Source organism: Acaromyces ingoldii (assembly GCF_003144295.1).
Source record: "Acaromyces ingoldii strain MCA 4198 unplaced genomic scaffold FA10scaffold_2, whole genome shotgun sequence".
NCBI classification, from domain to species: Eukaryota; Fungi; Basidiomycota; class Exobasidiomycetes; order Exobasidiales; family Cryptobasidiaceae; genus Acaromyces; species Acaromyces ingoldii.
Genome location: NW_020290248.1, coordinates 1731761 through 1752579, shown reverse-complemented (window position 1 = coordinate 1752579; position 20819 = coordinate 1731761). Strand labels below are relative to the sequence as shown.

Sequence of the window (20819 nt, the reverse complement as noted above, 5' to 3'; positions counted from 1 at the left end):
AGGGAAATGCTGTTCGAGATTGCGGTGCAGAGGCTTTTGCTTCTTTGTTTGCGTCGCGTCTCCAAGGCGGTGCCATCAAAGAGAGGACAAGAAGATGGAATTGAGGCAGTGATGGCGGGGCTTCAATCGTACACAGAATTGAAGGGTAGAGCCTGGGTAGGGGCCAAGACTGACGTGGTCTCGGCCTCTGCTCAGATATAGCTAGTGTGGTCAAGGTGCCGATGCTCTGGACTGTGGCTGACCGGTTAGATGTCATCGGCAGGTTGCCTTTAGATAATAAACCGTCACCCAGGGGGAGAGGCGGACGTTGAATGATGTAGGAAAAGCGCGCTAAAAATTTTCGTCACATTCCTCTTCTTCCGCTGCACTAATGAAAACCACGGATAGTCGTAGGTACACTACTGTGCGTAGGGATTCATCGATCAGAGGCATCGGTCAATCAACCCCTCAGCTACTCTCCTTCTCTTGACGACGACTATCATCCATTTCATCCTTCGTCAACCAACCTTCCTTTTCCGAGCTTGATCTGACGATGGCGGCCCCCCGCCAAAGCACCATCGCTCGGTGGCCTCTGGTCGCGACGATGGCCGTATCGCTCCTCCCTCCAATGGCAAGGGCGCAGAGCACCGATGTGACGAGCAACTCGACGAGCACAGTCATTTCCTCGCTCATTCTCAACTTGATCATCTTTGCTGTTGAGATCGTCGCCTTCCTTATCCTCCGCCCTCGCTTCCGCAAGGTGTACCGACCCAAGACCTACCTGGGAAAGAAATCGTGAGTAGCAGTGGATGCGCGGATGTGGATGTGGATGCGCGAATCTCTGGGCAGACCTTCTAACACGCGTATGTGCCCACCTTTAGTGAGAGGACCCAGGCGCTTCCCGACTCGCTCTTTGGATGGATTCCCCAGTACATTCGCACGCCCTCGATTGAAATCATGCACAAGAATGGTCTCGATGCCTACCAGTTCGTTGCCTTCCTCGAGATGATGGTGAGCTTTGCTGAGCAGGGGTGTGTGCGAGCGTTCGCGTATTGATCCCTGCCCATCCAGCTCTGGATGTTTGTTCCCACATTCATCTTCACCTGGATCTTCCTCTTGCCCCTCTACGGCGCCAACTCTACGGTCAACAACAAAGGCTTCAACATGTTCACCTACGGCAATGTTGGCGCGCTCCAGAACGAGCAGTACCGCCTGATTGGTGTTCTCTTTGCCAACTGGATTATCATCCTCTGGTTCATTTACGTCATGCGCCGCTTTACTTCCGCCTTTGTCAAGCACCGCCAGGAGTTCTTGTTGAGCCCCCAGCACGCAGCCACGGCCCAAGCTCGCACCATTCTCATCACGGGTATCCCTAACAATTACCTCAGCGAAAAGAAGCTTTCGCAGATGTACGGCTACTTCCCCGGCGGTATTGCCAAGATCTGGCTCAACCGCGAGCTGGGAGAGCTTCCCCAGCTCACTGAGGACCGCGCCAAGTGGACCAACAAGGTGAGCGACTTGAGTACTGTCCGAACTCTCTACGTCTTCTATTTGCTCACAATCTGAGCCTGCTGGGGCGCCTTTTCTCATCTAACAGCTCGAAGGAGCTCAAAACAAGCTCATCAAGATTGCCGCCAAGAAGGTCAAGAAGGGCAAGGTCGAGGGCGTCTCTACGGACAAGGACGTGGAGCTGAATCTCGACGTGGCTGACAAGTATGTGACGAAGAAGGAGCGCCCTACCCACAAGCTCGGCGCCATGGGTTGCTTTGGCGAAAAGGTCGAGACGATTCCTTGGTGCCAGGAGGAGATCACCCGATTGACAAAGGAGATTGACTCTAAGCGCGGCGACGCGGCGACCGACTACGAGACGTACAAGCCCGCGTCGGCTGCCTTCATTCTCTTCAACACGCAGATTGCCGCACACATGGCTGTCAAGGCTCACGCCCACCACGAGCCCTACCGCATGGCCACTCGCTACGTTGAGGCTCACCCACTCGACGTCATCTGGCCCAACTTGACCCTGAACCCGTACGCCGTCAAGATCCGAACCGCCATTGGCTGGGCCATTACGATTGCCATCGTCATCTTCTGGACCGTCATCACCGGCTTTGTCGGTATCGTGTCCAATGTCCAAGGTCTCTCCACCAAGGTGTCCTGGCTGAGCTGGCTCAACAAGATCGGGAGCGTTCCCGTTGGTATCATTCAAGGTGTTCTGCCCACGGTACTCCTCGCCGTTCTCAACATCCTCCTGGTCATGTTCCTCCGTTTCCTTGGCCGCGCGTCGGGTATTCCTACCAGGACCGGCGTGGAGCTCTCGCTCTTCGACCGCATGGCAATCTTCCAGCTCATCCAGAACTTCCTCATCCTGACCATCATCTCGGGTGTCTCGAGCGGCATCGACCAGATTGTCCCCATCATCACGCACCCCGATCAATTGCCCCAGTTGCTCGCTCAGAAGATTCCTCTCGCCTCGACGTTCTTCCTGTCGTACATTGCCCTCCAGGGCCTTACTGGCGCAGCCTCAGGCTTCCTCCAGATCGCACCTTTGGTCATCTACTACATCAAGAAGGCTCTCCTTTCATCGACGCCCCGCAAGGTCTGGCACATCGACAACGACATGAGCTCCGTCGCGTGGGGCACCCTTTTTGCCAGCACGACGCTCCTGACGGCCATTGCTATTGGCTACATGATCCTCGCGCCAATCGTCTCTGGCTTCGCCATGGTTGCCTTCTTCCTCCTTTGGCTGATGTACAAGTACAGCTTCCTGTACGTCTACGACATGTCTGGCGCCAGCGAGACGGCCGGCCTCTTCTTCCCCAAGGCCATCACGTTCACTTTTGCAGCCATGTACCTGGAAATGGTCATCATGGCCATTCTGTTCTTCCTTTCGCAGGACAACACGGGCTCTCAATCCGCAATTCCTGAGGGCGCATTCATGATCGTCCTCATCGTCATCGTCATTGGCTTCCAGTACCTCTTCAACGACTCCTACAAGTCCCTCTACACCGCTCTGCCCCTCTCGCTCGTGCCCGCCGACACGGTCCAGCAACCCTACTCTGACCGAACGCCCGAGGGTGGCGACAAGAAGACGCTCTTGGGCAGCGAGGACCGTGTCGACAAAGGAGCTTCGTCGATGGTTGGCACCAATGGCAAGCCTGCTCCTGCCTATGGCCACCAGACCGATGCCACTCTGTCGGTTGAGCAAACTGCCAACGAGCATGACGACGAAGAGGACCCCATGGAAGCCTTTACGGCTCCTGCTCTCAAGGACCAGCAGCGCGACATTTGGATTGCCAACGACTCTTGGGGCATTGGCCGTGCGCAGAACGAGTCCAACAAGCAGCACGGCCTTCGCTCGACGGTCCGAGACACGGCCGTTGATGCCAAGGGCAACTTTACCACCGACGCTACTGTTCCGCCCGGCGAGACATTGCTGTGATCTCCACCACTACCTCACACTCCTTTTGAATCCCTCGCCGCCCACTCCCGCTCTCTTCCTCTGTTGAGTTTGCTTTGCATTATTACCCTCCCTTTCTCTTCTTTATCCACTCTTCCCTCGTTCTCTCCGCCTCTCCCACTTATTTCACGTCTTCTCCCTTCCCTTCTTCCTTTTATTAATTCTCTTGTGTAAAAAGTTCTCTACTTCTTGCTCGAGTGGCCGTTCTCTCTTCAATACGATGGACATAATGTCGAAAGCTGACTGCTGTCTTGTTTTGTGTCATGTTCGGCCCTTTTCGGCGATGGCGCAGCGTGGCGCCTAGTTTACACGCAGAAGTGCAAATCGCAATGCAGGCTGTGTCTATATTCCATCATTATGAGCCATAGCGCGGGATGGCGAGGCAGTGACTACTGCGAAGGCTATGCGTGTAGACCGCGTGGAAATTGGAGCGTTGAATGCGATGACGTAGAAAAATAGAGGCTAGCGCGCGCATTCAGGGACGAGAACACAGCCTGCGCACGCATATTACTAGCTGTATAGATGGATCGTCGTTCGTTTTCGAGGGTCATGGAATCCATAAGGCCGGAGCGGGGCGCGCGGCGTGGGGCGGAAGGGCAGCCAATTTCCGAACAGCCTTAGGTACGCACACTTTGGAAAATACCATCCGACCTTGGCAACCCGGTTATATAATGTGCGCCAGCTCTCCTCTCGCATGAATAAACTCTTTCTTCACACAATCAGAAGCAAGTACGAATCTGACAAACGACAAAATGGGCGACAAAGTCATCTTTTCGCGAGAGGCAGGCGGCCTCGTCCAGCCATATTCGCGCTCCGAGGGCGCGTGGCTCGTACCGCGTCGAGGAGGCGGCGGTGGCGGTGGACGAGGAGGTGGAGTGTCCAGCTCCGGCTCTTCTTCCAGTAGCAGCGGGGGCAGGACTGGCAGCAGCGGCTCCTCCTCTTCCAGTAGCGGGAAAACGGGCACTGGGACGGCCACCGGCGGCTCCAAGGGTTTCACGCCGGGCTCCGTCAGTGGCGGTTCGTCGCTGTACGGAACGAGAGGTGGCCGTGGCGTCTCCACACCTTACACTGTCACCAGCGGCGCCTTCACGGGCAGACAAGCCGGTGGCGGAGTGCGATCTGGCGTCTACGGAGGTGGTGGCGGTTACGGGAGTGGCTATACGAGCGGCTACACCTCTCGGGGCGCCCGCGCAGGACCCGTCGGTGGTCTTGGCTTCCCATTCATCTTCTGGCCAGTCGCATTCGGAGGCTTCGGCTACGCAGGCTACTATGGGTCGCGCGAGCTTGATGATCGGGCCTCGGATCGGCCAGGTGGCAATATGACGCAGTACACGCTCACTCCGCCGTTTGACAATGCGACGGGCAACAGCTTTGCGTTGTTTTCGGACCTCAACTCCGTCGATGATGTTTACCAGACACTGGTCGCTCAGTGCGGTGTCCGGCAACCACTGGCTGCCAACTTTACCCTCAATCCCAACCAGACGGTGGCCTACTACCGCGGCTCCAGCTTTGCGCTCATGCTCGATGGCTACAACAATGGCCAGCCCAACATCACCAGCGACAACGGCAACAGCACAGAGGTTGACCAGCCACTAGCACCACTGCCTTCGGCCGTCAACCAGACCTACCTTGCTTGCCTCAATAACACCATCGTCGCACAAGTACCCCTCGTCGACGAAGCCACTTCGGACGCAGCCATCGTTTTGTCTTCGCCCATACAATTTTTGCTCTTGCTTCCAGCTTTCCTCGTCGCCTGCCTTCTCACCCTTGTCTGATCTTTCAGCTTCTCAGTCCTTTGCAATACCACTTTCTCGTTGTCCCTCTGTCTTCCCATTGGTGTGCACAATATCGCTTGAGGTAAAGATTCTACAGGGCCATCAACGCAGGGTCCTCCAGGTACTGCTTGAGCTTGACGAGGAACGTCACGGCTTCTCGTCCATCAAGCAGCCGGTGGTCGTACGTCAGGGCGACAACCATGATGGGCCTCGGCTCGATCTGTCATCGCAAAGTTCAATCAGCATCACAAAGACTCATACGAGCTCGGGTCCTTTCGTTTCCAAAGTCGAACACTCACCTTGTCACCGACGACCCACGGCTTTTGGTTAATGGCGTGCATGCCCAGGATAGCCGATCCAGGCAGGTTGAGGATAGGCGTTCCGAACAAGCTTCCAAAGACACCGCCGTTGCTAATGGTGAAGGTGCCGCCGGCCATGTCTTCGAGGGTGAGCTTGTTGTCGCGGGCCTTCTTGCCAAGGTCCGAAATGGCCTCCTCGATGCCCATGATTGACAGGCCTTCAACGTTGCGCACAACAGGCGTCACCAGGCCCTTGTCCGTGCTCACAGCCACGCTGAGGTCGACGTAGTCGCGGTAGACGATCGTGTCGCCCAGGCCTTCACCCTCAATGCTGGCGTTGGCCGCTGGAATCTCCTGGAGGGCCAGGGCGCTCGCCTTGGCAAAGGCGCCCATGAATCCAAGCTTGACGCCCTTTTCCTTGAGCAGGCGGTCCTTGTGGCGAGCGCGGAAGGCCATGAGCGCAGACATGTCAATCTCATTGAACGTCGTCAATGAAGCAGCCGTGTTCTGCGACTGCTTGAGACGCTCAGCGATGCGCGTGCGCATCCTCGACATCTTGACGCGGCGCTCTTCGCGCGAGCCATGAGGCGCAGGCGCCGAGTCCTGGTTGGGCTTCTGCTGCTGCTGCTGTTGCGGCTTCTGCTGCTTCTGCTGTCCCGAGCCAGAGCCAGACGAGGAAGGCTTCTTGTCGCCGCCGTCGCTCTCCTTCTTCTGTGCTTGAGACTGCTCTTGCTTCTGCTGCTCTTGCTTCTGTTTTTGCTCCTGTTCCTTCTGCTCCTGCTCCTTCTTGCTCTGGTCCTCCTCCTTCTTTTGCTTGTCCTGGTCCTGGTCCTGGGACGGCTTCTCCTCCTCGCCGCTTCCACCGGAAGAGCCCTCGGCAGGCTCTTCGCCGGGCTCGATTCGGAAAAGTTCCTGGCCGACCTGGACGGTGTCCTCCTCGTTTGCCAGCGTCTCTACGATCGTGCCAGACTGAGGCGCATTGACCGACACGTCGATCTGTTTGACCCATCCACATCAGCCATCTTCAAGCCTTTTGTGTGAAAAGGAACGGAAAGTGAAGAAACGACGCACCTTGTCAGTCTCGATTGTTGCGACTTCCTCGTCAGCCTTGACAAAGTCGCCTTTCTTCTTGTTCCACTGCTTGAGCGTGCCCTCGGTGATACTCTCGGCCATCTGGGGGACCTTGACAGTCTCTGCAAGGTGAATGGGCGAGACATGGAACGCACGACGCGAGCTGAAGGGCGCCACAGGCAGCGTGGCAACAGCAGCAGCAGCGCGACGGCTGGCCGGAACTGATGATGGCTGGCGAGCGGCGGCGGCATTGGTGGCGGCGCAAGCAGACAGCGTCAGGGTCCGCTTCGAGGTGGACGAAGGGACCAGCGCGGCTTGTCGACGCAGCACATTGGTTGCTGCCGAGGGGCACCGGCGAGGCAGCATCATCTTCTTCAAAACAACCACGCAATTAACGTCGCGGGGCGAGGTCCAAGGGAAGGGTTGGTAAAAGAAGAGCTGGAGAGGTGAGAAGGAAAAGTGAGGCCGTGGAGAAACGACAACTGGAAGGGCGTCCGACGCTCCGATCCGATTCTCTTTTGCCGAATTCACCCTCGTTTGTTTTCGAATGACGCGCCACCTCCTATTGCTAATTCGACGGCAGATTTTAAATCAAACCCTTCTCTTTCGATGAATGGGTGGGCCATCTTGACGAAAGCTGTTATGGTAGTAGTACAGTACATTGCTATGAGTACACTTATTAGATTGCGCGGTGATGGCAATGGTGACGGTATTGTAATGCGAAAGGCAGGGCATCCTCTACGCTCGTCTCGCTGATGCGTCTCCAGCGCTCATCTGAAGAGCGTAAGAGGCTTGTAAGGAGGTCAACGTCTGTTGTCGAAACCCGTTGCTGAAGACTCCACAGCGGTCTCGCTAGCAGTCGCGGCGTGACCAGCTGGTAGGCTTCGACCTCGTCGGCTGAGGTAGTTCTCCTAGAATGACCCTGTCTTGTTTGATGCGATGCAGCCTTCTTCCTGGGTGTCGGACTGCCTGATGATGACTCGCTTTCAAGGCTGCTGCTGTCGCTGTCTTCATCTTCGCTCCAGTTCAATTGTCCGAATCGAAGCTTGTCAGCCGTGCGCCGTGGCTTCTCTCCATTGAGAGGCGCCCAGATCAGGGATCCACGCCTAGCAACGACAATAACGCCGTCGGCTACCATCGCGCGAATGGCCCAGGCGAAAAGCTGCTCGACCTTTTGCTTTTCCTTTTCGCGCCCAACATAGCTCCTCTTGATGATCCTGGCGGATGATGAAGACAGCGAGCTTTTTGCAGCACGCCTTCGTGCTTCGCGAGCTTCTTTGCGCTCCCTTTTCTCGATGATGAGGCGCACGAGCCGGAATGCAAAGCCACGCAAGTCGGCGACCCTGCTCAGATAGGCCATGGTAAAGGCGGGCGGGTCGCGGGGCAGCCGCTTCGAAACCGTTGCTCTGGGCGTCCTCTCGCCCTCATCATCCGATACCGTGATTACTTCTGTTCCATTCGCATCTTTACCATCGCCGTCGTCGCCGTCGTCGTCGTCACCACTGCAAAAGTCGACGATGTGTTTTTGTGCATAGATGCGGAAGAGGGCATCTGTCAGCATTGCGTCAGGCAGCTTGGTAAAGCTGCGAAGCTTTCGACGATGCCGCGGCGTTCCGGTCGTCTGGCTGAAGGAAGGTAAGGGGGGACCAGAAGATGAGGGCGAAGGAATATCTCGATTTGTGTCGGCTTCCACGGGCGTTGTACACCGTATGATCTTGTCGTTTCCGGCCGGTCTCGGAGCGGTGAAGGGTGCAGAGGCAGCGGTGGAATTGTCGCTCTTCGGCATACCGAGTCGTTTCCGCGACAGATGCTGCGCAACAATCTCTTCATTCGGAAGCACCCACTGCTTCTTGGGTCCTTCTACTTCTTCATACGAGCGGTTGCGGGTCCTCGAATCGCCCATGGGCATGCGGGCATCCTCTGCCTGGTTGCCCTCTAGTGTCAGCGCCGACGGCCTCTTGGAGTAATCGGTCGCCGAGAGGTACAGTGCTCGAAGCATATGCCTGGGCTCGTCGTTAGGGTCTTCCAGGATCTCTGTAAAATCGTCAGATGGCGCTTCACAGCAGACGGACCGGCAAGCGCTCACCTATCGTGCCCTGGGTCCGACCGTACCAGTGTTTCTGTACAAGTCCCTTTATCAACGCCTTTTCTACCAGCACGATCCTTTCGCGTCCAGGACCAGTCCTGATACGGCCAATGACTTGAACAAGGACACCGACGTCGATGCAGCTCAGCAGGCCGCGAGCCCGGGACCAGCCTTCTTCCATGGCTCTCCTCGCATCTCGAGGATTCGGTGGACGACGAGGTGCTCGAACTGGCTCCGGTCTCACATACTCGGGAGGAATCCCACATTCTACCACCTTCGCCTTGCCCTTGCCCTTGCCCTTGCCCTTTGCCATGCTGAACCCTGCCTCTTCGTCTGAATCCCTGCTTTCGACCACCTCTTCATCGGGCTGCATGTAGTGGTGGACAGCAATGACTGCGCTGCCATCATCGACTGTTGATGTAACATGAGCGTCAGTATCTTTACACATAGGCACAGTCATAAGGCAGCTCACCCAGCCAGATGATCCTCTTCTCCTTTTCCTCTATCCCGATGACGCGGCCGACGAGGCGGGCAAAGACCGTCGGTCTGTGCCGGTGCGCATAGAGTGCTAATCCGCCCGTGTTATCAACCAGCGCAATCCTAGAGGCATCATGGCATGTTAGCCAGGCCGCTTGCTCTGGCCTATCGAGTACGAAGTAGTCTTGGCGGTTGTAGCTGCTGCCGCCGCCCGTCTCTTGAGGGATGAGATAGGGCTCGTCGAGGGGCGTCTCAAGGGGCAGCAACTGCGAACCATCGTAGGGCTTCGACGATGGACCAGCCTCTGGAGGCGCCTGTGCGCCGCTGCTGCCCGAGTCGCTGCTTCTCATGCCGCCACCACGTCAGTCCCCACAGCGATTCGGCATCGTGCGATGGTCGATGGGTGGGAGCGAGTTCAATGGCTGACGAGAACAACACCTCGTACCTCCACGTGTTTGTGGTCAAAAAAAAAAAAAAAAAGTGTCACCAACAACGCTGGGGGGACGCGACGAAGATCGGCGGTAGGCTGTCGACAGGGGCTGCAGTGTGCAAGGATGATGGTGTTTCTCCGGCTTGCGACGTTGCTGCTCGTGTCGACCGTGCTCGCTGCACCCGCGTATGCACTCAAGATCCTGATCGGAAATGATGACGGTTTTGGTACCGCCAACATCCGGGCTCTCTATCATGCCGCCAAGCAGGCCGGACACGATGCCTTGATCGCTGCACCCGTGGACAATCAAAGTGGGACAGGCGCGACACGTCGGGAGCCCAAGCCGCTGCAAAAGGACGGTGGGTTCGGTCTTGTGAAGGCTGGCTCGCCCGCCGAAGGGCACGATGCCAAAGACGATCACGTCTGGTACGTCAACTCCACGCCTGTTTCGAGCATCGCGTACGGTCTCGAGGAGCTCTGTCCACGATACTTTGGCAGCAAGCCCGACCTTATTCTCTCAGGAACGAATCAGGGCAACAACGTTGGACTTAGTATCTATTGGAGTGGAACGTACAATGTCGCTCGATATGCCGTCGAGCAAGGTATTCCTGCAATCGCATTCAGTGCTGGGAACCTCACCGAGCGAGCATACACCGAGCTTGGCGGGCCCGAAGACCAGGCCAACATCTATGCTGCATACGCCTTTCAGGTCGTCGATCAGCTCCTACTGCATCAGCAACAACAGAGGCACCAACAGTCCGACGTTCATCACATGCTCCTTCCCGAGTCAACTGGTCTCAATGTCAATTTCCCTTCGGCACCGAAGAGGGGCTGCCGGGCGGAAGACACACGCTTCGTGCTCACAAGACTCTTGGCTAACCTTGAAAGGAATCCGGTGAGCACACGCATTGGTCTACAGAGTCCAGACGTGGCTGACGACTTTGACAATGCAAGGATGCTTGCACCTGCGGCCAGCAGCGATCAAAGGGCTGCAAGCTGCCGAGAGAAAGCAGCGTCATTCGTGGCGATAATGGCTGCACCAACACGATCAGTCTTTTCGGTGAGCTCATCCATCCCTGCGAGCATGATGTAAGCTAACTCCTCCCCCGCCCGCAGCTCCGACGACTTTCAGCCCCGATGCCAGCGCGTATGAGCAGGAGCAGCTCCTCGAGACGCTCAGTGGCTTCGTCTCGTGTCTCGATTGAAGCCGCTGTTCTAGACTTACTACCGGACACTCTCGCAAATGGGCACAGATGGACCATTTTGTCGCTATTTCTCTGATAGATTAGATGGCATGTGCCTTTTGTGCTGGATCTTCTCTGCGCTATGTGTGTAATACTTGAGCGTAAGCGGGGTCTCGCGATACTTGGACGCTGCAGCCAAAGGAGGACATTACTCCTCCATCTCCTCGTCAGCCTGTCGCCAAGTCGACCTACGTCAGCTAATCGTGGGAGAGGATAGAAGTGAGGGGCGGATTAGAAGTCTCTGACCTTGAACTCGTCCTCTTCGTCGTCTTCAGCGCTGGCCCCGGCACCCTGGTCCAGGCCAGCCTTTTTCATGGCTTCTTCTGAAGAGTAGTCGATGTTCTTGCTTCGAGCGCTCCTTCGCGATGTGGGCGCGATGATGTCGTTGAGGTCAAGGCCATCCAGAACCTCGTCATCTCCATCTTCGTCTTCGTCTTCTTCTTCATCCGAGGAAGAGTCTTCGTCTTCGTCGTCTTCGTCTTCCTCTGCCGGCAGAGTGGTCAGTCATTCTTCTCAGCATCTCTCTTACAGCTCTCGACTCTCAGCTCGACGCGCACCTGGCTCCTGTGCTTTGGCCTTTCCCTTTCCCTTGTCAGACGACGCGGCGGCCTCGCCCTCGCCCTTGGCAGCAGCCACGGCAGCAGCCCCAACGGGCGTCTCGCTCGTCACGGCGCCCTCCCCGCCAAGCGCCTGCTTTGTCTCGCTTGCGTCCGCCATGTTATCTATGTCTTTTCTTCTTGGGTGTTGGCTCGTCTCCGGAGAAGGTCAAGAGAAAGAAAAGAGAGGAGGCTGCTGGTTTTGCGAAAGTCGAATTTGGAAGCTGGCTGTAATTTGACGCGCGCGGACCAACACTTGCGCGACGCGTGCACTGATCGCCAACGCTGATACTGACAAGGCCTGCGGCAGCATGTCGCTTCTCGCAGTGTCAAAAAAGAGACACCACTTTGCTTGATATGAGACTTTTTCTTCTCGAATTTCGATAAGAGACGCATACATCAGGGCCACAGTAGTACGGCGAGGTCAAGATGGAGACTGATCTTCGTGTTCGAGTGGACCGTCCTCTACTTGTTGTTATTACCGTGGGCCAAGGCTGGCGGTCATGCCGCCTTTTTTTTTTCTTATTTAAGTTACGATGACAAGTGTGGGAGGGATGGCTTAGGCCGACAAGAGGCCCGACTGAAGCCGCAGCGCCGTACTTGTCCACGCAGCAGGAACGGCCCAGCTCTTATCGCACTTTAGTCAATTCGATCACTTGCACCATTTTTTTATTCATGTCGACAATCCTTGTTGATGTTGGTATCGATTGCGAAGTCCGACCTGCTCGAGCAACCTGCCTTCAGGTTTATATCCCGTTTACTCGTAACCTCTTCATTTGCCCGTAAGCTTGACAGGCCCACCACAACGTGAAAAATGTCGCTGGTAGGGCGAGCTCGGTATAATGAGATTGTTGCGTCTGAATTAACTGGCGGGAGGTGCATGGACGAAGGCGTAGTCTCAGTGGAAGAGAAGCGACACGGGCAGAGTCACGAACTCAGTGTTGCTGTGTGCACTTGTCCCTAAGGAGGATGTCCTCGGTGACAAACACTCTCAACTTGACATGACTTGCACAAAATGGTCAGTGTTTATACCGAAAAGCAGGTACACGGATAGAGACGCGAGGGTTCCGGCAGGTAGCTCTCGAAGTGTATCGAGATCACTACTACTGGCTGATTTCATGCTCGATGCTTGCTCGGAACCTGGAGGAGGGGGGAATGGAGGCAATTCGCGAATGTAGCGCGAAGACGGCGGACATGTGGTCGCGAAGCGAGTGGTTGGAACATATCGCGATCACTTCGAAATGCATTGTCTGCATTCTGGGCTACTTCCGCAATTAGCATATTCAGGAAGCAGAGAACAGGATGATATATTCGCGGGATGAATAACGGGGCCGCAACCGGGAAAGAGTCTGCGGTGCATTGTATGCGTAGATGCCTTAGATCAAGACGAAGACTATAGCACGGTGGCGGCTCCGCCGCCACCGTGCCAGGCTTTATTTTGTCCACGCTGAGCACGGTCTACCAGTGGAACACACTTGTCACCGACCCATGGCAAGCTTCCCAGCCCGCTCTTCCGTAGCCAGAGCACCCCGTTCACCCACGAAACAGCTCCATCCTTCCCTACCAGCTTACAACGATGCTCCCTGACATTATGTGATGTCCCTGCTTCCACGGAGTGTACAGGTCTTTGCTCTTCGTCTGTGGGGCGGTTCTCTTTTCTTTGTATGTCTTCTTTTTCCCTCTCTTTTGTCGTGCGCTTTTTGGATGGTTGCTCCGGGTTTGTGTGACGAAGAGCAAAGACCTGTACACTCCGTGGAAGCAGGGACATCACATAATGTCAGGGAGCATCGTTGTAAGCTGGTAGGGAAGGATGGAGCTGTTTCGTGGGTGAACGGGGTGCTCTGGCTACGGAAGAGCGGGCTGGGAAGCTTGCCATGGGTCGGTGACAAGTGTGTTCCACGTCTTTGGTGACATGGACACCGACGATTTTGTAGACAACTGGCAGTGGTGATCAAAGCGATGTAGACAAATAGCAGCACAAATCGAGCAACGTCTCGTCCGCCTGAAGATGAACTGAAACGGCGGAGGAGCAAAAGCAGGCATATTCGCTTCTGAACAGCCGTACACGTCAAGCAATGAGAAGGCTGTCTCGACCAGTATCAGATTCAAGGGTGGTAGTAGTGGTACAAGCGACTAGGTCGCGCTGGGGGTACAGGTGGCTCAATGGCCTGGGGAGATGGAGGGATCTGCAGGATTCTAGGGTACGGCCGGCCTGGAAGGAGGCTAGAAGAGCGTGTCTTTCTCGAGCGCTCGGTATGCTTCGCGAATGCTCGTGCCCCGGTCGGTGTTCGTCCTTGTATCCTGCATTTAGTCCTGCGACGCCTTCGTCTTCTTGCCGGACTTGGCGGGAAGGAGCTCGCTTTGGATGAACGGAAGCACACCTCCTTGCGAGATGGTGACGCCGCCCAGGAGCTTGTTCAGCTCCTCGTCGTTGCGGATAGCGAGCTGGAGGTGGCGGGGAATGATACGGCTCTTCTTGTTGTCGCGCGCGGCATTGCCAGCGAGCTCGAGGATCTCGGCTGCGAGGTACTCAAGGACAGCAGCGAGGTAGACGGGGGCACCAGCACCAACACGCTGGGCGTAGTTGCCCTTGCGCAGGTGACGGTGGATACGGCCGACCGGGAACTGGAGACCAGCCTTGGCCGAACGCGACTGCGACTTGCTGTCGCCGCCAGACTTGCCGCCTTTGCCGCCAGAAGACATTGTTGTTTTGGTAGTGTGGGGGTGGTGAGGTTGGTTTGTGTGTGGTAAAGCTGATGGGTGGAAGGAGGAGAGAGGGAGGCTGCGCCGATGCTTTCTTTTTGAAGGCCTCGAGAGTTGAGTAACGGCGTCGGGGTGCAAGCGGCACGTCAATGCAGGGCGCTGATGTTGAATTCGTGCGGCCCGCTCCGTTTCCTTCAGACGCGTTGAATTTTTGATCAGAAAACTCAGCAAATCCGACGTCAGCATTCGCTCTCCAGGGCGCGTCTCTCTTAGAAAACTAGCCCAAAATCCGACGTCAGCACCCTCTAGAGACGCGCTATGAATCGCTCTTCGAAAGCAACGCGCTGACTTGGAAAATGTCGTTGCCCTTCATTTTCCGCGCCAGAGCGGGCGGGCGCGGCGCCCAGACGGCAAACACTCATCGGGCCCGCGACGTTCTTAAAGACAACCGACTGCTCGGACATCTACTTTCTCCATCCACCATCACCAAACCTTTTCTGTCTACCAGAACCACCTCCACCCCACACTTCATCAACGTGAGTACCCTTCCCGCACACAGATCAGCAGCAGGATCGCTCATCTCTTCCTTCCACCATGCAGAATGGGTCCTAAGCCAGCTTCCACCGCCTCCAAGGCTCCCTCTTCTCAGGCCGGCAAGGCCCCCGCCAAGGCCCCTGAGGCTGCCAAGAAGACTTCCAAGTCGACCTCCAAGAGCGGCGACAAGAAGAAGCGCAACAAGGTCAGGAAGGAGACCTACTCCACCTACATCTACCGTGTCCTTAAGCAGGTCCACCCCGACACTGGTATCTCCAACAAGGCCATGGCCATCCTTAACTCTTTCGTCCAGGATGTCTTCGAGCGCCTTGCCTCGGAGGCTTCCAAGCTTGCTGCCTACAACAAGCGCAGCACGATCTCCTCGCGCGAGATCCAGACTGCCGCTCGCCTGATCCTGCCCGGTGAGCTGAGCAAGCATGCCATCTCCGAGGGGACCAAGTCCGTGACCAAATTTTCGTCGAGCCGTTAAGCGACGAATTCGTCACCTTCAACGTCGACGACGGGGCCGAGAAGCTCGGATTCCTCGGAATCGGCTCGCGAAGACACCCCGATATACTCTTCTATGCCCTCTGTCAACACTAGATATGGCGTGTACCCTCTCTACGGCCATGAGCCTTGTACTATCGTAACAGATCCGATTTCTCCGTCCTTTTGTCTCGAGTGTGATGTGCGTGAGAGTCACAGTTCTTCGTGATTGATTCGCGTCCGTCTATTTCGCCGAGATCGTGGATTGCTTGAGACAGGTGCATCCTGCTGGGTGTGAGGCTGTCGAGTCTATACGAGGATTTGATTAAATCGAGTTGCAGATGTGCATTCGACGCTGGGCCATGGCGGCTGCTCTCTGGGCAGAGGGATCGAGACCCCCCCCTCCGGGGGGGGGGGGGAGGAGGGAGGAGTCAATGTAGATCCCTCTGCCCAGAGAGCAGCCGCCATGGCCCAGCGTCGAATGCACATCTGCACTCAGTCAGAGGGACGGGGCACAGCCGAAAATAAAAAAAAAAGAGCCGTAATACCCGTACTCAATGAAAGTGGCAGAAGCTGAGAGGAGCAAAAGGAAGACAACGGCGTGGCTTCTAGGCGAGGTAAACAAGGATGCTGCCTCTCGGCTCCGAGGAAGAGCGTAAGAAACGAAGACCTGCATACTTGGACACAGGGAGAAGGGACGGGGCTAGCTCCCGGCACGGCTGCAAGCTGTGCACAAACGGCACGGACCGAGTATGGATGTCATAGCCCCGCTGAGTCAGGCCTTGCAGGCGACGAGGATGCACGCAGGCAAAAGGTAGAACTACCTCTGCAGTCAGCAAGCACAGGGGAGGGAAAGATACGAGGGGTTTAAAGGAAAACCCAGTTTCAAGACACGACGGCCAGGAGCTGGCAAGATGGGCGGAGACGGTCATCGGCACCGCGCAGACCGGCAAACAGAGGAATTCCGAGGGGACTGTAGACCCCAGCTCGCAAAGGGTCTAAAAAGACCGTAGTGGGCGTACCCTCGCTCTCCGTATATGAGGACCCTTCGACCGCGCAACCTCCCCCTTCATCATCACCCACTCCATCGCCTCTCTCTTTCTCTCGAACCCCTCCTTACCATCGAGGCAAACTTCTATCGCGATGCCTCATTCTCATCAACTAGCTAGTCCCACCCACTCAACAAGCGGGACGGCAGATACGTCAAAGAGGGACTTAACACCTTCGGCGAAGAAAAGACGGCTCTCCGGGCTGGGTCAGCAGCGTCAACAGCGTCAACCCAGCCAGGTCGTTCTCCGACTAGCAACGAAGTTGGTGAGTCCACAAATATTGAACATTGGCCGTCGCTCAGGTGAGGAACTGATTCTTTCGGCGCCCGTAGTCGTTGCAGGACTTGAAGATTACCTTCGGCCAAGCCGATGGTACTCGATGGAGCGATCCAGCATCGATGAAGATCTCGACCCAGAACAATCTGGCTCGCCCAGGCAACTCCTCGGTCGTGAGATGGTCCACGAAACCGCAACGACGGCTTCGCCGTCGTTGCCCTCGATCGATCAGAGGACGAAGAAAGGCAAAGAGTGATGGAACTCGGACCATCCGACTCGTCGGGCCGTTCAGTCGATGCCATCGGAAACGTCAAAGTTCCAGCTCGTCCATGCTGCCGGAAGGGCCAATCCAAGACTTCCTCGACTGCCCTTCCACAAAGCGCCTCCCCCAGCACCTGACAAAGCACGATGTGGAGTTGCAGATGGTCCCACACACCCTCTCGGAGACAGACGTTCAGCGGACCCTGGACGCTTTCTGGCAAGGACAGCAGCAACAGCAAGCAGCATCGACCATCTCGTCACCGCCCATTCACTTTCGGGCCAGGGGAAAGAACGACAAGAGGGTGATAGTAGCCTGCGGGGCAGAGGGGATCACCTTTGCAAAAGCCCTGTCCAAGACCAAGATTGTCGATGTCCCGGGAGGACAGCTCTCGTTCTCAGCACGAGGACCAGCACACACACCGGACGTCATCACCATCGAATTTGTCTTTCAACAAGATGCGCAGCGAGAGTCAGCAATTCATCTACCCGACACGGACCTGGTCCGAGCCCCAAAAACGGTGGCAGCCAACTACGGAGGTACCTTACTGGGGGCGTGGAGACAGGTCCGAGTGGTCGACGGAAGAGAGACCCCGCTCCTCAGCATATTCGCCTGCTTGAAGATCTCGTTGGAACACCAACTTGATCTTCCAGGATACCTTATCCCTCCCATGCCCAAGCCAGTAGCAAAGCTCGAGTACGCAGGTCGTCGATCCTTTTGCGGACATTGCAAGAACTACAGCCTGCACACGAGGAACCTGTGCCCTTCGCTGTCATGCGAGCATTGCTCCAGCAAAACACACATGAGTGCTCAATGCTTGCAAAGGAGGGTAGTCGAGAAACGGGCCGAGGTCGAGGCCGTGGACGGAGACGTGGAAATTTCCGGCCTCCGTGGGCGCCTTTCCTCATTCTCTCCTTATCGCCTTTCGAACTCCTGTATATGTCTCTTCAAGCGCCGACACATCCAGAACTCAGACCATCTAGATCTCCGACTATATTCCCTTGTATACTATCAGTCCAGCCAAAGTACTTCCAAACTTCTACATGCAAATGCAGGCACACTGAGCCACCCTGATCACCAACTTCCTCTATGTAGTCTGCCACTGTGTGAACAGTTGCGGGACTGATGGTCCACTGCTTGACAAGCGAAGCATCTGTTTGAAGGACACCGAGAAAGGGATATTATCGGGTTGTCTTTACATACCCACAGAAAATCAGGTGGCCTTGACTCTCCATGAGAATCAGGATGGCTCAGCATGAGTTGCTGCAACCTGCACTCTGCCTCTGCCCTAATCCAATAGGGCAATATGGTTGTCACTTTAAACTCGAGAAGAGAGGGAGACATTGCCCATGCAATGATAGAACACAAAAAGACAGTCACAATCGACCCAGCGGGAATAGGAGATCACTGAAGCACTCTGCCTGCCATGGAACTCTCCAGTGATGGCATGACCGAGGGACTCATTGCCAGGGCTCCTACTATTCGCTTGCCTCCAATTGGTGCTCCTGTCCACGATTTCACCAGTGGATGGACCCACTGGCCGCCTCCCTCGTGGCCGTCCACTACAGGCTTATCACAACCTCTTCAGGCCATGGCTGCACCGACCCCTTTCATTACGACGACGCCACAGCCAGTGCCCGTGCCAGTGCCCGCGCCAATGACCGCGCCGGCAACAGCATCAGCATCAGCGCATGTACCCATACAGATTGATCCTGCGCAGCCTCCACCAGCCGCCGGTGCAGAGAACGGTGACGCAGACTTTGACTCGGATGACGAACTCTCTGGCAACGAGGGGGAGCGACCAGAGGTCGTCCTTTCCAGGACACAAAGCACTCATGAGTGCATCTGGACACCTTCCGTCCTGCCTTATGTCGACTGCCCAAGCCCGAAGACCTTACCTCACTATCTCACATCCAACACGTTGGAATATCAACCAAAGTGCTTCATCGACACATCCGTTGCCCAGCGGCACTTTAAAGATTTCATGATCAGCAGAGGTTTCAACTACTCTCCTCCAGCCACCATCCAAGGGAAAGGGAAGGGCATCGTTGTTGTCGTCGGCTGCCGCAACCCGGAGTCAGCTACAGCCCTTGTGCCATAGGGAGATACAATCGTCACACTATCTTCCAAGGAAAAAGGGGATCTTGCTCGAGCCGTCGTGGAACACAAAAAGGGCAAGGCCCATGCTGCCGCTGTTGCTGCCGCCGCCGACCCATCAAAAGTTGCAGATACCATCGAGCTTAAGCTTCTGGCTGCGGGGTCCAGAGTGCACCCTAAGTGGATGGGCATCGAAATCTACTGGCTCCCTGAAATGGGCAAGCGCAACCACAAACTGCTGACCGCGGCAGAAATGCTGCACTTTGTTCAGAAGGTTGTCAGTCTCATCCCCGGCGGCAGACTCAAAGGTGCCTGGCGGGAGATGTTGAATGACGTCTCCCAGGCTCGAGCTATTGCTTGTGTGGAAGTACCTCTTTCCTCTCGCTCCCTGATCCTGGGGTGGATAAAACCAAAAACCAAGCAGCGACAAGCCAATATGCAAGGTGGATTACCCAGGGCGCCCCTCCTTCTGTGGGTTCTGTAAGTACAACAGTATACATCCCATAGCTCACTGTCCTAGCCAACATTGTTTTTCGTGTCAAGGCTCCGGCCACCTGGCCAAGGAGTGTCCGTACAAGGGCCGGCGTGTCGAGCGCCGTTGATCCGTGGCGGGCCTCTTTGGCTAGGCTCCTTTTGAAAACAGAAATCGATTTGCTGGTGTTTCCTGCAATTTGTGCACCACCCTCCTTCTAGAACTTGATCCCAGTGTAGAATAAGCCCAGACTCCAGAGTGATGTACCTTTCTGTAAGATAGATTATCCTTGTCATCCATCCTTCTGTGGGCTCTGCCGCAGCAACTACATACACCTCCAGCTCATTGTCCTGGTGGCCACTGCTTCTCCCGCCAAGGTATTGGTCATTTGACCAAGGAATGCGGAAGAGCCCCAACCACTTTATGACAACACCAAACAGCAAAGTCAGAATCAGGTCTTCCTCCCCCTATACGACAAGGGCGATGTCACCCTTATTGATTGCCCATCCGCAAAGAATCTCCCCCAGTATCTCGGGCGCAATTGCCTCGAGTACGTCGCAACGAAAAAGGTGACTGAGACTGCTACACAAATGGCCATCTCCAGCCTCGCCGCCCTGCTCTCGCCAACCTCGCCTGCCCCGGGTGTGTCCCTCCGAGTCAAAGGAGGCCGCCCTGCAGTCACGGTGGTCTGCAGCAACCCCACTCTGGCGTCCAAAATCGAAGCAAGCGGTGACATCAGCTTTGAGGACCAGGGCGACCAGGTCACGCTTCGGCACCACGCCTCTGGGCCTCGGCTCGAAGAGGACACAATGGGTTTGGAGCTGTGTCTCCAAGAGGATGCTGATCGCAAGCACCCGTTCAGCCTGAACAAAGATGACATCCTTAATGTTGTCGGCGGCGTCCTCCTGCGCATCCCTGGCAGCAAGCTCCGTGGTGTCTGGAGGCAACACCTGAGGGTGATGATCAACAGCACGTTGCAGGACTCTCCTTGCGCCAAGATTAAGGTCTGTGTTGACATCCCCCAGACCAGCCCTGCCTTGGTGCCAGGCTGGCTCAAGCCCAAGACAGACATGCCAATTGTCAGGATTGATTATCCAGGTCGACCCTACTTCTGTGGGTTCTGCCATAACGGGGCCCAGCATGCCAAAGAGCTGTGCCCTAACAACACATGTAATAGCTGCCCAGGAAGGAGTCACGCAGTCAAGGACTGCCCCAACCTCCGTCTTGTCGCACGAGAAGACTACCGCAGCTCCAACTCCCCGAGGCGATGTGAGACCGCCACCGCAGTTCCCGCCACAGCGACAGCGGTTCACAAGAGCCGACGGAATGCGATTTGCGAATCTGGCAGGTCGCGTGCGTAGTGCCTGCCTGCGCAATGACTGAAGAGAGATCTTCGTTCTTGGCTCCCTCCACCTGCTTGCAGTTATTGACTTTTGCCGTGGCTTTCCTCTTCCGCGCGTCGAAAGATGGGTGTGGACAGAGGGAACGAAGGCTGCCAAACAGATCAGCAATTTTTCACATTGGTCTAG

The 20819-nt window shown here is 56.1% G+C and overlaps 10 protein-coding genes across 10 annotated transcripts; 6 read left to right on the top strand and 4 right to left on the bottom strand.

Annotated features, from left to right (window-relative positions):
* The first annotated feature begins 333 nt into the window (after positions 1-333).
* FA10DRAFT_278495 (DUF221-domain-containing protein) lies at positions 334-3678 on the top strand. Its single transcript, XM_025523461.1, has 4 exons — positions 334-774; positions 861-990; positions 1051-1488; positions 1577-3678. The coding sequence occupies exons 1-4, from the start codon at positions 533-535 to the stop codon at positions 3416-3418; spliced, it is 2652 nt and encodes an 883-aa protein (XP_025378955.1). The 5' UTR covers positions 334-532; the 3' UTR covers positions 3419-3678.
* Positions 3679-3958: 280 nt separating this feature from the next.
* Positions 3959-5268, top strand: FA10DRAFT_265597 (hypothetical protein). Its single transcript, XM_025521132.1, has one exon. It carries the CDS (start codon positions 4189-4191, stop codon positions 5209-5211), a length of 1023 nt encoding a protein of 340 aa, XP_025378954.1. The 5' UTR covers positions 3959-4188; the 3' UTR covers positions 5212-5268.
* FA10DRAFT_74719 (dihydrolipoamide succinyltransferase) lies at positions 5257-7078 on the bottom strand. The gene is made up of 6 exons (XM_025525678.1): positions 6840-7078; positions 6582-6770; positions 6428-6506; positions 6259-6359; positions 5511-6122; positions 5257-5431 (listed from the first exon to the last, which is right to left on the bottom strand). Exons 1-6 carry the CDS (start codon positions 6948-6950, stop codon positions 5303-5305), a joined length of 1221 nt encoding a protein of 406 aa, XP_025378953.1. The 5' UTR covers positions 6951-7078; the 3' UTR covers positions 5257-5302.
* Positions 7079-7260: 182 nt separating this feature from the next.
* FA10DRAFT_284679 (hypothetical protein) lies at positions 7261-9494 on the bottom strand (the record flags this gene model as incomplete). The annotated part of the gene is made up of 3 exons (XM_025523937.1): positions 7261-8615; positions 8668-9078; positions 9140-9494. 3 exons carry the CDS (start codon positions 9492-9494, stop codon positions 7261-7263), a joined length of 2121 nt encoding a protein of 706 aa, XP_025378952.1.
* A 149-nt stretch (positions 9495-9643) lies between these two features.
* On the top strand, positions 9644-10872 carry FA10DRAFT_265595 (sure-like protein). The gene is made up of 3 exons (XM_025521131.1): positions 9644-10469; positions 10529-10634; positions 10691-10872. The coding sequence occupies exons 1-3, from the start codon at positions 9699-9701 to the stop codon at positions 10777-10779; spliced, it is 966 nt and encodes a 321-aa protein (XP_025378951.1). The 5' UTR covers positions 9644-9698; the 3' UTR covers positions 10780-10872.
* Positions 10693-11558, bottom strand: FA10DRAFT_265594 (hypothetical protein). Its single transcript, XM_025521130.1, has 3 exons — positions 11376-11558; positions 11065-11303; positions 10693-10990 (listed from the first exon to the last, which is right to left on the bottom strand). Exons 1-3 carry the CDS (start codon positions 11533-11535, stop codon positions 10967-10969), a joined length of 423 nt encoding a protein of 140 aa, XP_025378950.1. The 5' UTR covers positions 11536-11558; the 3' UTR covers positions 10693-10966.
* A 1941-nt stretch (positions 11559-13499) lies between these two features.
* On the bottom strand, positions 13500-14231 carry FA10DRAFT_265593 (histone-fold-containing protein). The gene has a single exon (XM_025521129.1). The coding sequence runs from the start codon at positions 14115-14117 to the stop codon at positions 13722-13724; it is 396 nt and encodes a 131-aa protein (XP_025378949.1). The 5' UTR covers positions 14118-14231; the 3' UTR covers positions 13500-13721.
* A 361-nt stretch (positions 14232-14592) lies between these two features.
* Positions 14593-15317, top strand: FA10DRAFT_239268 (histone-fold-containing protein). The gene is made up of 2 exons (XM_025519177.1): positions 14593-14653; positions 14718-15317. The coding sequence occupies exon 2, from the start codon at positions 14719-14721 to the stop codon at positions 15139-15141; it is 423 nt and encodes a 140-aa protein (XP_025378948.1). The 5' UTR covers positions 14593-14653; position 14718; the 3' UTR covers positions 15142-15317.
* Positions 15318-16280: 963 nt separating this feature from the next.
* On the top strand, positions 16281-17785 carry FA10DRAFT_259076 (hypothetical protein; the record flags this gene model as incomplete). The annotated part of the gene is made up of 3 exons (XM_025519946.1): positions 16281-16451; positions 16519-17611; positions 17742-17785. The coding sequence occupies 3 exons, from the start codon at positions 16281-16283 to the stop codon at positions 17783-17785; spliced, it is 1308 nt and encodes a 435-aa protein (XP_025378947.1).
* Positions 17786-18121: 336 nt separating this feature from the next.
* FA10DRAFT_292569 (hypothetical protein) lies at positions 18122-20673 on the top strand (the record flags this gene model as incomplete). The annotated part of the gene is made up of 7 exons (XM_025524400.1): positions 18122-18813; positions 18853-19298; positions 19530-19563; positions 19632-19667; positions 19731-19840; positions 19895-20403; positions 20468-20673. Exons 1-7 carry the CDS (start codon positions 18148-18150, stop codon positions 20671-20673), a joined length of 2007 nt encoding a protein of 668 aa, XP_025378946.1. The 5' UTR covers positions 18122-18147.
* Positions 20674-20819: the final 146 nt, after the last annotated feature.

What these genes read in the sequence shown, in the direction of transcription:
- FA10DRAFT_265593 (XM_025521129.1), bottom strand. Translation starts at nt 14,117, where the DNA reads ATGTCTTCTGGCGGCAAAGGCGGCAAGTCTGGCGGCGACAGCAAGTCG.
- FA10DRAFT_74719 (XM_025525678.1), bottom strand. Translation starts at nt 6,950, where the DNA reads ATGATGCTGCCTCGCCGGTGCCCCTCGGCAGCAACCAATGTGCTGCGT. An exon ending in CAACAATCGAGACTGACAAG is followed by an intron (nt 6,507 to 6,581) that starts GTGCGTCGTTTC and finishes TGGGTCAAACAG; the next exon opens with ATCGACGTGTCGGTCAATGC. An exon ending in GGAGGACACCGTCCAGGTCG is followed by an intron (nt 6,360 to 6,427) that starts GCCAGGAACTTT and finishes GGAAGCGGCGAG; the next exon opens with GAGGAGAAGCCGTCCCAGGA.
- FA10DRAFT_265597 (XM_025521132.1), top strand. Translation starts at nt 4,189, where the DNA reads ATGGGCGACAAAGTCATCTTTTCGCGAGAGGCAGGCGGCCTCGTCCAG.
- FA10DRAFT_265595 (XM_025521131.1), top strand. Translation starts at nt 9,699, where the DNA reads ATGATGGTGTTTCTCCGGCTTGCGACGTTGCTGCTCGTGTCGACCGTG. An exon ending in CTAACCTTGAAAGGAATCCG is followed by an intron (nt 10,470 to 10,528) that starts GTGAGCACACGC and finishes TGACAATGCAAG; the next exon opens with GATGCTTGCACCTGCGGCCA. An exon ending in CAACACGATCAGTCTTTTCG is followed by an intron (nt 10,635 to 10,690) that starts GTGAGCTCATCC and finishes CCCCGCCCGCAG; the next exon opens with CTCCGACGACTTTCAGCCCC.
- FA10DRAFT_265594 (XM_025521130.1), bottom strand. Translation starts at nt 11,535, where the DNA reads ATGGCGGACGCAAGCGAGACAAAGCAGGCGCTTGGCGGGGAGGGCGCC. An exon ending in GGCCAAAGCACAGGAGCCAG is followed by an intron (nt 11,304 to 11,375) that starts GTGCGCGTCGAG and finishes CTCTGCCGGCAG; the next exon opens with AGGAAGACGAAGACGACGAA. An exon ending in ACGAAGAGGACGAGTTCAAG is followed by an intron (nt 10,991 to 11,064) that starts GTCAGAGACTTC and finishes ACTTGGCGACAG; the next exon opens with GCTGACGAGGAGATGGAGGA.
- FA10DRAFT_278495 (XM_025523461.1), top strand. Translation starts at nt 533, where the DNA reads ATGGCGGCCCCCCGCCAAAGCACCATCGCTCGGTGGCCTCTGGTCGCG. An exon ending in TTGCCTTCCTCGAGATGATG is followed by an intron (nt 991 to 1,050) that starts GTGAGCTTTGCT and finishes CTGCCCATCCAG; the next exon opens with CTCTGGATGTTTGTTCCCAC. An exon ending in GCGCCAAGTGGACCAACAAG is followed by an intron (nt 1,489 to 1,576) that starts GTGAGCGACTTG and finishes CTCATCTAACAG; the next exon opens with CTCGAAGGAGCTCAAAACAA.
- FA10DRAFT_239268 (XM_025519177.1), top strand. Translation starts at nt 14,719, where the DNA reads ATGGGTCCTAAGCCAGCTTCCACCGCCTCCAAGGCTCCCTCTTCTCAG.